This window comes from Chaetodon auriga, chromosome 16, assembly GCF_051107435.1.
Source record: "Chaetodon auriga isolate fChaAug3 chromosome 16, fChaAug3.hap1, whole genome shotgun sequence".
In the NCBI taxonomy this organism is placed as follows: Eukaryota; Metazoa; Chordata; class Actinopteri; order Chaetodontiformes; family Chaetodontidae; genus Chaetodon; species Chaetodon auriga.
Genome location: NC_135089.1, coordinates 8,677,935 through 8,691,676, shown reverse-complemented (window position 1 = coordinate 8,691,676; position 13,742 = coordinate 8,677,935). Strand labels below are relative to the sequence as shown.

The following is a 13,742-nucleotide window of genomic DNA, read 5'->3' as shown; positions in this document are numbered from 1 at the left end:
ATTCATTTTTTTTTCTTTTCTCACCTCCACATGCCTGGCCAATCATGGTGTGAAGTGGGTGTGAATGTCAGAAATGGTTTGGCGCAGCCTTCTTAATTCCAACATCGGAGGGGTGTAGGGGGAGGGGGTTTCCAGAACTATTCAGCCATCCTACACACAGTGAAGTATACTGGCACCTTAAGGATACTGGTAAGTTGAAACTAGGTGGATTTAATAGGTCAGTGTGAGCACACACTGTTCATTTTGGCCATAAAGAACAGTGTGTGCTCACAAGCAGCACCAGATCCCGGGGTAGAATCAATACTCACTTCTCTTATAAGCCAACCTGGCATCCAGCCAACCAGAAGGACAGCCTGCAAGCTACCGCAGCCTACACCAGCAACGAGCCAAGAAAGCCGACCTACACGTGAGTTCTCTTTATTTATTTTAACATTATGAATGTGCACCAATACAAAACACACAGCAAGTAAAAATCCTCTTTCACATACACTGTAATTTATTCTTTCACCATTTGGACAAAGTTCGATAAGCGGACACAATATATGATGAACTGTATACACATGAACACAGTCAGTTTCTTACTGACTGTTCCTTACAGAAAAAATACTCTGTACATAACCACCTTTAAGTGAAAATAAAAAGGAACATACTGATTTGGGCCTCTAAACAATACATTCAGACAGAACCACTTTGGTCCAGAAAGGGGAGTGACCCAAGCTGCTGGCTTCAAAAACATACACGGTCATGGTCACAGCTTAAAATACATGTATTAGTTTGAAAAAAAATTAGCACTATACTCATTGACCATACTTATACACTCTACCGAATAGTATTTCACTCAAGGTGCACAACATTCCTTTGTTACTGTCAGTATTGAAGCATTTCTCCTGCTCTGCAAAACAAGAAGAACACTGCAAATTCACCTCTGAGCAACAGCAGCGCCAATGTGTGCGTCATGCTCCCAGCTCAGCTCTCAGTATTGGATATCTACCTGCTCTATTACAATCCTCAGCAGACACTGATAGAAAATAGCCTCAACATGCAATTTTTTTTTTTCTAGCTCAACACCAGCACCTGGCTGAAGTGTAAACGCACAGAGCTATTATCTGAATGACAAACATGTGGCTGCTGTGCTCTAATTTAGCTCTGGACTATGAAATGACACTGAGGAAACGCACTGAGAGTAGTTTCCATAATAAAACACAGTGCTGCATCTTCCTTGTGCCATATATAGGCATGACTTCTGAGAATGTTATGTGGTGCAATATTGTATACGCTCGACTTTCAGCGACCTCTGACATCTGTGCTCCGTTTGAAGCCAGTTGCATTGGTTTATATCAACCCATCACTTATCAGCTGCAGCCAATGACTCATCTCACTGTGACAAATATGGAATACTGAAACCACACACATTCATACCCACCTGAAAATATACCTGTACACACATTCATACAGACACAATCATGAAATATATTCACAGCGATCAAATAAATCACTTGTATCAACAAATATATACACACACAAAGTATTTACCAATTTTAAATTAACATTGTGCAAATAGCCATACATACAAAGTCAAGTTGAGTTTAGCAACTCAACAATGAATGAATGCTCTGCAGGAGGCTTAAAAATAAACGCAATGTATTCAGAAGCAAATGTACCACTTTGAATTCAGCTTCCTTTGTCACTAGAATGCTTCCAGGAGATATTTTGTTCTACTTTCAGGGTGCAGAGTTTTGTTCGAAGTGTCCACAGCCCCTGCAGACACAGCAGAAGGCTGAATAATGAACACTGTGTGTGGAGTAACTGAGTGTACGCAGTCATTAGCACAGACTTTTTGACTGTTTGGCATTTCTACTGATGTGACGGCACTGCACAGCATGAATCCGCAGCGAGTGATTCACACAATTTATAACTTAAGCTCACTAAATCTGCACAATCTGCATGCATGACAGCCTATATTTAACATCGCAAAAACACCCTTGTTCCAGAGATGACATGTTATTCTGAGTCACAGCGTTGCACTCATACTGTATGCATGTGTGGCTTTACAATTCATGCTGTGTATTTTTATCCTTGATTTGAGTGCACGGTTTCCACTATCAGCATTCATCTCAAGAGTTGAGTACATATAGTTCATAATTCATATTACACGCCAAGGCATCTGAGTCAGACATCTTGATGACGGGGGAAAAGAAAACAGATTTAATGGCACAGAATTGCAACACTCCCCTTGAAAACACACCTTTACACAGTTACAACTGTAGCCCTCAGCAGTATCCAAGGATTAGACCTACATATAAAAAGTTTTTGTCTTTTTTATTGTAAAACACTTAAGTACATCAAGCAATGATCATTTTAGCTTATTTATAATTCACCCCATAACATCTCTGGACCTCTTTTAAAGTCAATATGTAAGCCAGGACGCAGAGCAGCTGCCAAATTCCAATGGCCCCTGGATGGGGCCACTTGGACAACACTGTGGTCGCCTCACTGTATGAGGTTCAGTCAACTTTTTCTGTACGTTGTTATCAAAGTCAGAATAGCCAGGAAACCATTTACAGATATCAGAGCAAAGCAAAAACGAAAAAAACAAACATTTCCTCTGTTGCAAACCATCTTGTTTTGTGTCACTTGTTTTTGTTTCTGCAGTTCAATGTCCAGTTTGTCTTTAACCTCCAGTACCACAAAACACACATTTAATACATATCACATATAAAGCGGAGGCTCAAGCGAGGACCCTGTGTCTTTTTGTTGTTGTTTTGTTTCCGTTGTTGCTATTTGAGGTTTCAGGGGTTTTTTTCTTATTATTTTATATGGCTTGTCTGCCTCCGGATGCTGTTTTTGCATTGTTCAACATGCATCAGTTTCTTTCAGTATCTGACAAAAATCTACAGAAATCCATTCATGAGGCTCACAGCACATTGGACGTCTCAGCGCGGATGTCTGCCGCACTCGTTATCTGGCTGTGGAGAGGGCTGAGTGCTGCTCATCCTCCCAGTGACAGTGATCTCTGGGGAAAGACCGCTCTGACAGATGACTCTATCAGCCCAGCTCTTCACAGCCACCCAGGGCAGTTTGCCAGAGCCAGATGAGAGCTCGAGGCCCTCCAGCTTTCCTCATCAAGTTCTCGTGTCCAGCGCTGTTCACAGGTGGCTCTCCACGTTCTCTCTCTGACCTTCGTAACACTGCACCTTGTCCATAAGGCTGATGTCCTCCACGAGGGTGCAGTTGCTGATGGTTCCCTCATGCAGCGGGGAGGCGCACTGGTCCGCCTCTTTACTGTGGGCCATACCATTGTGGCATCCAGCCACAAGCATGTGCCTCTCCTCCGGGGTGCAGACCGGGGCAGAGGTTTTGGCGATGTCTGGGAGATGCGGCAGTCTGGGGACGTGGTTCAACAGGCTGCCTGTCTTTGTGTTGGGGGTATTGCTGTAGGTGTGGCGGTACTCCTCCTCGATATTCCTCCCTAGCTTCCAGCGCTTCCACTTCTTCAGGATCTCGGACTGCACCTGAGGAGAGGATGGAGACGAAAGTCAGTCATTGTGATGACAAGCGAAAAGTCCTCGTCGTGCAAATGAGGAGACTCACTTCTTTGTTGACAAAACAGTACAAGATGGCCACCAAGAGACCCTGTGGAGACAACCAATACTGAGTCAGTCCCAGACATTAACTCATGACGGCTGCAATATTCAATCACACATTGATTGGAGCCATGAAAACACAACTCTGTTAACTGTTAAAAGGTGCAGTTGCACATTAGAAGCTTTATGGCTAAACCAATCCGTGCTGTCATGCACATTAAAGTATCTTCTGGCTGAAGCTGAGAGTCTCATGGGTCTCATTCTCATTGCATCCTCCTCTCTCTGTCCCTGTCTTCATCAAGCCAATTTTCCCGTGTTGGTTAGCTGTAATGTTGACACACGTCATCTGTGTCCCCGGAGCAACAAGGTCACTGTCATCAAGTCAAAGAGTGACTCAGCCAGTTAGCAGCACAGACAGCACATCATGTTAATCTAATGTGCTGTCTGTGCGGCTAACCGGCTGTGTCAGTTAGCAGCACAGATGTTGTGTTAATCAAATCATCCTTGACACACAAGTAAATTTAGCACTTCTCAGTTGTCTGGGGGATGGGAAACTGCAACATACAAACTTCTGAACGGACCACTGAACAAGTGACACCTGGAACAACTCTTAGACAAAATGAAAGGTGAACTTTTGTGGTTTACTGTTAATTTTGTGCAGCATAAATTTTGAGATTTGGAATAGATTAGGAGATCAATGTAATTCAGCTGCAGTTGTGCGTCTTCTACTTAATCTGGTTCAGATTGACTCAAACAGTTTGGGCATGTCTTAGCCCTTTGCCTCCTGTGTTCCTCAGCTGTCACATCTCTTCCCAAAAAGTATGATTTATGTTTCAATATTACATGAAAATAAAAACAGATGCTTCGGTTAAAGTTCTTCTCAAGTTCAACCTGGAAGGAGGAGAAGAAGAGGTCTATGAAGAGCTTAGTGAGACGCAGACCGCTGGTGGCCTTGGTGTACTCATCTGTCACAAAGATAAAGACCACCTGGTGGATACCCAGCAGAGGGATCAGGGTTAGGGTCGACTTAGCCAACCTGAGATGGACAGGACAAGAGACAAAGCATAGAATAAGTGGAGAGAGTAACATAATGTAAAGAGAACGACTGCTTCAACGTTTGAACTCACCTGAATTTGTAATCTGTGTATCTCATTTGGTGCGCTCGAAGTTTTGACACAAGAATTTTGATGATGTGGATGAAGATAAGGAAGTTGATCTGTGAAAGACAGAGACGACGGTGTTGATGATAACAGTTTGGACTGAACGACAAACAGATGTTGAAGGGTCACCTCAGCCAAAACATGTTCTCTCACTTACTAATTGTGATGTGTAGTCATGCAGATAGTTTTGGTTTTATGTGCAGAGGTGTTGAGAAACTGCTAGGCTGAAACTTCGGCTGCCGCCCCCATGCGTTGGAGGTGTATGAAATTTTCACAGAAATATTCCATCAAGAAAAAAAAAAAACTCAACAGGAATATTTCTTTCCAGAAGACACAGCATACTCACACACATGCTCCATTAGAAAATAATTTCTAATGAAAACAGAGAAGAAAGAAAAAGCAAAAGCCTCAGACTTTTTGCACTATTGCAGATAAAACAAAAACTGTGTGAATGGATTCATACCAAGTACAAAACATGTTTTTTGTGATTTGAGTGAACCAGCCCTTTAACATCATTAAACACAGCAGAGGCACATCGTGATCAGGGAACCCTTTCACAGCAGCTGGCATTTTGAGATTCGGTGGGTGTTCCTCTCAGGAAAATCACTTATGATGTGACCTTTTTATTCACAGCTAAGTTGTTACCGGTAATTTGCAGGTGCTTGGAATAAGAAAGCGACGCTGGACCTAATTTGTACACGCAGTTATTGTCCAGCCGTTTTGTGATTATTCTAAACACAGCAGAGTTTTTGCTGTTTTAGTAAGTTTTGTTCAGTAAAATTGATGAAATGACCAAGAGATACAAGCCAAGGAACACAGTAATAAAGATGAAGCAATACATATATTTTCAACTCAACGTCAGACCAGTATCGACAGCTTTGAATAGAGTTTCAACTGCATAGCTACATCTGAAGTTTGGCCATTTATTGAATGGTTTAAGTAAAACTTAAAGAAAGGAATCTTAACCAAAGACCATAATAAATAAATCTGATTCAAATTAAATGGAAAAAGAAATGTATATACAGTATATAAAGCACAACTGCAGGGTGACAAAAAGTCAGATATAAGCTTTGCAGCTTTCTCCATCTCCTCCTCCTCAGAACTGTGGATTCACTGCATATTAACACACTGCACTGTGTACAGTATGTATGTGTTATTCCACATGTGCATAGACTTTGATCTTTGAGGGACTTTTTGCAAAAGCAGAATCACACAGTCACTCACTCACACACACACACACACACACACACATAACCTCACACAAGTGTTTACTACTGAGCGGCTTGAACTTGGTGGGATAAAGATAAAGAGGGAAACAGTGAAATGGGAACCGGCCCTCCCGACCCTGCGACAACTCAAACACAGGAATTCCTGTGGGATACAGGCCACTTAGCAGGACAATTAATGCATGGAAAATGCTGGGATGTCTGTGTAACTAGCCTGAAGTAAGAGCCATGACGAATTGGACTTACATAAAAGCTCAGCAGTGACCTTTGCAGAGCTCACCTACAATAATGGGCCTGGTCACAGGACGGATAGGGGTTTGCTAAACTGCGTAGTAGGTCACATTGCAAGGAAAATCATATTTCTGTCATGAGAGGTTTCCAATGTGTTTACCCTAAAGCACAGATGACCTTTGTACTTCATGAATAAATAAGCTTTATTTAATATTGTATGGTGTATAGATGGAAAGAGAACTGCTGAAATTCAGGAGTGCTGGGTAAACAAGAAGATTATGGGGCAAATACACTTTTTTGCCAACACAAGAATAGTGAACAACTTAGATGGCACAGTGGATTGAAATATTAAGGAAATAGCATATCATGATACACAGCAACAGAATGAGAGGGAGGAAGGGGAAATTACCACAACTGCCAGCAATATTGGAGAACGGATGATCCACCAGTAATTCATGTTTATATTTTGCTCCCAGCATCTGAAAAAGAAAAGCATTGGACGAAAGATAAGTGAGAGACGACCAGAAATACCTCACATGCTCTCAAACACGGCTGAATCATCTTATGACACTGTCAGAAAGAGTAGAAAGTAGAAACAGTTCTCTCCCTGGCTGATGAAATGCGAGAGACTGACAGGCAAACCCCAGAGGCGGCACACACAGCGCCATCATGGGTTTTTAAAGCTCTGCATAAGAGCACAATGTGTCTACGGTTCAGAAAGTCCTGCTTTAAAATCCCCTTCGCCCTGATTTGCACCCTAACAGACTGCATAATAAAGTTTGGGCGCTGAATATTAACATGAAATATTAAAAACTAACTAAAAGAACTGCTGTTCTGACATATTTTCCATATTTGGCGTCCAGCAGAAGTCAAATGTTAAATTGCAGCCAAGTCCTCGTGCAGTAATTACGTGTTAAATTGACCATAAGCTGACGAGTGTCAACATTCATATGTTTAGAAGAAAGACCATCTGCCGGCTTTTTTTCTGATGATGCTGCTATGAGCGTGGGATCAACATAAATGAGTTAAAATATAAAATGTTTGTTGGAGAGAGAGAGAGAAAAGAAGAGAGAGAGAGAGAGGGGGAGAGAGAGAGAGAGGGTGAGTGTTGTGGAAACTTACTCTTGATTTTCATACAGGTATTTAGCCACCACCCAAGGCACAAGGAAAATTAATGGGGTACCTGCACAGAAATGAGAGCCGTATAAATGTAACAGCCATTTACATTTATCTGCTCTGACTTCATTTCCTTTCATGCAAAACCCATCATGCAGCACATCATTACCTAACATCACCACACACACACACACACACACACACACACAGTCACACACAGCGAGCAGGCCAGCTCACCCCAGCCAATGCACAGGTAGATTTTGAAGTAGTTCCTCTCTGTAAACACAGTGATGACCAGGAGGTTGTGGAGGTAGATGCCTTCCACCAGCAGCCAGTAGCTGTTGGCCATGATGCTGTACTGCATCATGACCATGGCGATGCGACAGCTAACCGTCGTCTGCAGGACAGCAGTGAGGTTTATTTCACAGATGATACAAACACCGAGCTGTCTGATGTTTAACATTATTCAGTGCTGCGGCAGATGGGAGCTCCTGCTACTTCCAGGATTCACCCATGAGATTGTACAACGGGAGCGACTTCAACCCCAGCCTCAGCCAGCTGTGACTCCCCAACGCAAACACACGAGCACAGGCACTCTGCACATCAACCCATGTCGTTGACCCTCCCGCCTTTTACAAATAATTAGCTGCTACAATTATCTTTGTGGCAACAATTATGCTTTCACAAGATTACCATTTTTATTTTCAATACATGTGACTATTCATAATTTACATATTTATTTATTTATTTATTTATTTATTTACAGTATATTGTACTTTATGCTTTTTCTATTTTACTCTATTATCTACATTAATTAAATGAAGGCATCAGATATTCAGCACGCTAATGAGAGCTTTGACACAGACTATGGATCAGTTGCAGACTAAAAAATGGAAATATTTTGGACTATTAAAGATAATAAAAACTGGTTTATTGTGTATCATAACGCATCAACCTTATGTGACACATTTAACCTTTTTAACCTTTTTCTATGATGCAGAAGAAAGTGAAGGAGGAAATGATTTTTGGTAGAGATAACATTTAAAGACACAGACACAGGATTGTTGTCATATGACCCACTGTGCATGTTAGAACCCTCATTTGTGACTAATTTATTGAAGTTGTTAAAAACAAGAAGCCTATCCTCTACTCTCCCAAAACGACAGACTACCCGACCCTCAGCAAAAGGCACAAGTACATAACTCTCACCTGCTAACAAATTATGTTCAGTCCTTTAGTGATCACGGTAAAACACTGCCCTTTATAGCTTAGTGTTAAGCTGCAGATCACTACTGACCTCATTGTTGACCAGCACTGGAGGCATAGATGCTCCGGGGAACCCTTGCTCCTGGTCTCTGCCGAGGTCCTGCGATGTGATGTTTGTGGCCTCCAACAGAGCGTCTTTGATGAGGATGGACAGCGCTCGCAGGATGAAGGAGGCAAACAGATTCATGTGGATGTTGTTCCTCATGCAGTGCAGTTTCCTGATGAATGAGAGGCAACAATGGCCTTTTTTTAACCATGGCTATTCACAGAAAAGTGCTACTGCAATCCAGCTTTTACCTCGAGTTAGGTGAGAAGATATCTCTCATGTCTGTGCAGTAAATATGAAGTTACGGCCAGCAGCTGGTTCACTTGGCTCATGACAACTACTGGAAACAGGTGATCAGCTAGTCTAATCAGCTTCATATTTAATGGACAGATATACAAGTGATATCACTATAATATAACTTATTATAATATAACTCTCCACCAGAAGGATAATAAGTGCATTTCTCAACATTTTTAACAATTCATTTTAATATAATTTTCCCTCCCTGCTGTGTTTGGTGCAAAATCTACTGGAGTGTCATTCTTACCTGAAGAAAATGAGAATGCCAAGTGCTAACACCAACGCCACCAGGGATAAGGAATAGCCCACTGTGTACATGATTCGAATATGGCCATAGTACTGCTGCAAATGAAAAAACACATGCCAACATATGGACTTTAGACTTGTTTCCTTTATTTGAGAGGGGTGGTGTGTTTCAGTATTGACTCTAACTTTGGCTCTGTCTTACAGACAGAGTAACGAGAGAAACATTTCTTACCTGACTCAGATCATTAGAGTCACACTCGCTGGTATTCTGGTAAGTCACCCACTGGCCGTTTGCGTCACATTCCTGATAGACCATGCCGTGCTGAACTACACACACACACACACACACATAGTCTCTGTGATTCACTGGAAAGTCCAGTCATCATGGACAGCTGTCTTTATCTGCAGGATATTTTAAGTTGTGTTGCATCAACGTGTCATGACATCTACTAATGTCTCTCACCTTCATGGTGCCACGGCAGATACCACGGACACGACACACTGACAGTGGTGTTGGGGAGTCCATCAGGCCAGCAGACATAATTGTCAAAAGTCCTGTTGCACACAAGTCCTGGGGATAAAAAACATGAAATATGGGGGTGATATTTTCCCGTATAATCCCAACCCTTACCCTCTAAGTCTGTGGCCTGGATTGGTCTAAATCATTGAATGCAGTAACATGTCTTTAAAGTGATGGCTGCTGGTGGTCATTATGGCATCTGTACACATCATCAGTCTTTCATCTTGACTTCAGAGTAGAGCCGTCCACCGATGACCCTCTGCTTATATCACAGCTTTCATCTTGTCAACAAAGGATGTAAACAGTGCTGGTTGTTAGTGTACGGACAGGTAGATGTTCGGGTAAGTGGTCTGTCCGTGTCCACTATGTCCCTTCCTGTAGAGGGTGTATGCGTGGTGTGGCCTTTTTGGAAAGTTGGAGCATCAGTGTTCTCCGGCTCTTTTCCAGAAGCTAACAGACTATAATGCAACGGAGGAGCAGCATCAGCATGTTGTTAAACACTGTTGGTGGAGCAAACTAGAGCTCTGTCCATGTGAGCAGAAGGCTGAGACTGTGGTGCAGCAAATAGAAAACTGGGAGTGGCTGCAAGTAGAGTGATTATACAATAGGCTGAGCAGGGAGCGGAAATTGCTGCCGCTCCACAGTCTGTTGCCCATGCGACCTAATCATTACCTGCTCCACTGCATTAGATAGTTGCCACTGCACCACAAGGTGACGGTAAATACTGATGTTCTTGCAAATGTGAATGCAAAGTACACAGAAAAAAACTCTCTTTCTATTTCCCTTCTCAGAAATGTTGTCAGAGCACCAATGATGATTTAGGCATCATAGCTTAGTGTAATGTTGCACTTTGTTGTTTTTCTGCATAAGAACACGACCTTAATGCCCACACGGTTTATTAATTGGTGATGTAATGCCAGTGTTTTTTTATTTTAACAATGGCTCATACTTTTATTTGAAAGGTCTTGCTTCTAGTGACAAACCCACTGAGTTTGAATTATCACCCAGCTCTGCAGTTCATGTCACCCTTATAGCACATTGCTTTTACAGCCTGCAACTTTACTGCCTTGATTCACTCTCATAGACTCATTTTTGGGCTTAGTGGGCAGCAGTTTTCAGCTAAAAATCTCAGATAAACCCACTGCATTCCACCTGACACAGCAGATGGGCAAAGTTGTTTACGACCCAAGTGGCCAAGAAAGATTTATTAATTACTGCACATTAAAACATTAAAAATTAACGAGCATGTTCAGCTCACCGGTGCTTGGTGGTTCTCGGCTGTTGTTGTGATCACACTCCATCATGTACAGCTTCCAACTCTCCTTCACCTTATCCAGAGGAACAGCAGGTGACACCTGGGGAAATGGTGGAGCGCAAAAGGTGAAAAATTAACAAAAACTTACACCAGGAACGTCTGTTATTTGTGGGCTAATTGATGTAGCATAAGCGGATGAGCAAGAAAAATGTTGAGAACGTATGGGCTTCACACAAAGCATGAAGACAAAACGGGTGCATTAGCTGAACTGGCGTTCATTTGTTTCACTTCACTTCATATATACAGAAGCTGTAAACAACCCATCCTCAAGATGGGAACATAATCCATCCAGATGACAGTGTCCCACTCTAATGTGTTGTCTGTATGGGGGGGCTTCTGCTACTGTATGGACCGGCTGATATATTGTACACCATAACACTAGTGCCATTTAAAGACAGTGGTAGTTTATTTAGGCTTCCACACCACGAGTCTCTGGCTTATTTCACAGGGCTGCAGAGCTTGAGAAAACCCCCACCCCCACACTGACAAAGGCCAGTGAAGTTCAGAGATGCATGGAGGTTGTTTACCTCTGGGAAAAAGTGTGAACATGTATGTATGGATGCATTTTTGTGTGCATGCATGCTCATGGGACCCACCTGGATGCTGCAGTAGACAATGAGCGTTGCCAAAAGGAGGAACAGCCGTGACATCCCTTATTCCTGCTGTTGGTCTGGGTGGGGATACTGCAGGACGGGGAAGGCTTTTCACCTCATAAGGGGGCTTATCTACACTCACCACACTGCCTGGATGACACAGAGAGACACAATCCATCAAAGCTCATTGCAAACAAACTACTTATTACCTTGGCTCAACTTGGCTGTGCGAAACAAGAGAACCAAAACAGGAAAAGGCAGGGTCAAATCTATCACACTACAATTACACCAAGATTTGAAGACATGCAGAAGAAGAAGCACAAAATAAATTAAGAGAATATGTCAGTGTAACCTGTGTGTTAAACATATAGAGGGGGATATCCATTCAGAGCCTGACCAGTCCCATTTCCATCCTTACCACTCATTTATAAGCACGGGTAGCAAGATGCACAGCTGACTGATGCAGCAGGATGGACTACCCAGAATTAGACTGTCCAGAACACCAAGCACAGGGCCAAAAACCTCCAGGAAATGCTGTTTGTGCCATCAGTGAGACAGCTGCGGCCCAGCAGAGCTGCGCTCACTCAGTGACTCAGTTGGCCGCCGTCCACCTTCATCTTAAAGGATGTCAGTCTCTGATTGAGCACGTGTGCCAGAGGTCACTCACCTGTGTGTCGATGGACGCCGCAAAATCCACCGAGAGATTTGGTCGAAGCCGGAGAACGAAACGAAATCTGAAACGTTTCTGCAAAAAACACCTTGACCATGGAAACATTTTTGGCTAAAACGTTTCAGATTCCATTCTGTTCTAGTCTCGTGGCAGGGAGGAGGATGGGCTCATGCTGATGTGTTTGGAATTTCTTTTGTGTACTGGGGGGTATGGTGTTTGTTCAAGAGATAAGAGCACAATGTGTCGTGACAGATGTTCAGTATATAATGTATGTGCTCAAGAAAACCTTAACTCAAAGCGAGCTTTCAGTCGGCATTTTGACTGAACATGTCAACAAGCTTCTAAAGTCCCTGTTGAATTAGTCACCAGGAGTCACAATCTAAAGGTCCGCCCAACATATTACAAAGCTCTACTGGAAGTCAGACTTCAGATAATATCTAAACTAAAGAGCCATATTTTCTAAATGGTCTGTTCAGTGTAATGACCACAGGATGCAGTTAGCATTAGCTGTGGTACAGACTGACTGATAGCCGCGGGCGCCTGAGGGATCAGAATTACTCTTGTCTGGTCTGACATCGGGTCAGGACTGGTCCAGCTGAGATCACAGCACTGACTCCTGTGCCCTTAACACCATCAGACATGTCACAATTGTGTTTCCACTGCTGTTACACTTCATGTACTGAGTTTTACAGCAACAGAAGGGGCTCAAAACAAAGAAGCATCTCTGGTATGAGATGGGAAAATTAGGACATCAGTTTAACATGTTTTCTTCATGCAAAAACGATGGTTTACACTGATTGCATGAACAAAACTGTTACCAAACTATGTCAGTCACACCAGATTAGGCAGCTCTGCAACACCAAACGTCTGTACTGTAAGTGTGACAGATCCATTTCTTACCTAAGAAAGAGATCAGGCTTCATCCTGTGAGTGTGTGACATTTAAGCATATGTCCAGGTACAGCAGAGGCTGATATGGATGTGGTTGAGCACATGCTTTTGCTTACGGCATGAGTGTTACGCCAGCGTGTGATAGTTTTCCAAGGGTTTCCCTCCTCTCTCTCTTTCTCTCCCTTCCCACAAACTCATAGTAAACCTAACACACCGGCCTGCCTGCACCGTTTTCTGAAACTTAGCACCAAGTAGGAGCAATGATTAACCAGACTCGGTGCTCGGTGGAGTCCTGCAGGAGGGATGACGAAAGAGAGAGAGGGTTTGCCAAAGTGAGAGAGCAAGATAGAGATAAAAATGGGTGTCTCAACCTTTTCTGGCCCCTGAGACCATTTTTATGTCCCAACACTTGCAACACTGGCCATTACATATTTGTGAAGCTGCCATGTGAGCTTGAGAAGAGCACATCTTGCAGTAATGTTTCCAAGCAGCGTGGAGAGAGCTCCTAATATACTGTATAAGCACATAAGTTTCTTTTTAGATGACAACAATGTTTGTTGTGTGTAGAAGTGAAGCATG

At 42.8% G+C, this 13,742-nt stretch overlaps 1 protein-coding gene across 1 annotated transcript in view; it reads right to left on the bottom strand.

Moving 5' to 3' along the window:
• Positions 1–481: 481 nt before the first annotated feature.
• gcgra (glucagon receptor a) overlaps positions 482–13,742 on the bottom strand; it is a 34,796-nt gene continuing 21,535 nt past the window's right edge. Inside the window, exons 2-14 of the mRNA XM_076753500.1 lie at positions 11,607–11,753; positions 10,954–11,050; positions 9,639–9,746; positions 9,408–9,502; positions 9,177–9,271; positions 8,615–8,801; positions 7,555–7,714; positions 7,324–7,384; positions 6,611–6,680; positions 4,712–4,800; positions 4,476–4,620; positions 3,592–3,633; positions 482–3,512 (exon numbers count right to left, since the gene is read on the bottom strand). Of these exons, the coding sequence (XP_076609615.1) occupies positions 3,147–3,512; positions 3,592–3,633; positions 4,476–4,620; positions 4,712–4,800; positions 6,611–6,680; positions 7,324–7,384; positions 7,555–7,714; positions 8,615–8,801; positions 9,177–9,271; positions 9,408–9,502; positions 9,639–9,746; positions 10,954–11,050; positions 11,607–11,660 (1,569 nt within the window). The 5' untranslated portion in view covers positions 11,661–11,753 and the 3' untranslated portion in view covers positions 482–3,146. The remainder of the gene's footprint in view (positions 3,513–3,591; positions 3,634–4,475; positions 4,621–4,711; positions 4,801–6,610; positions 6,681–7,323; positions 7,385–7,554; positions 7,715–8,614; positions 8,802–9,176; positions 9,272–9,407; positions 9,503–9,638; positions 9,747–10,953; positions 11,051–11,606; positions 11,754–13,742) is intronic.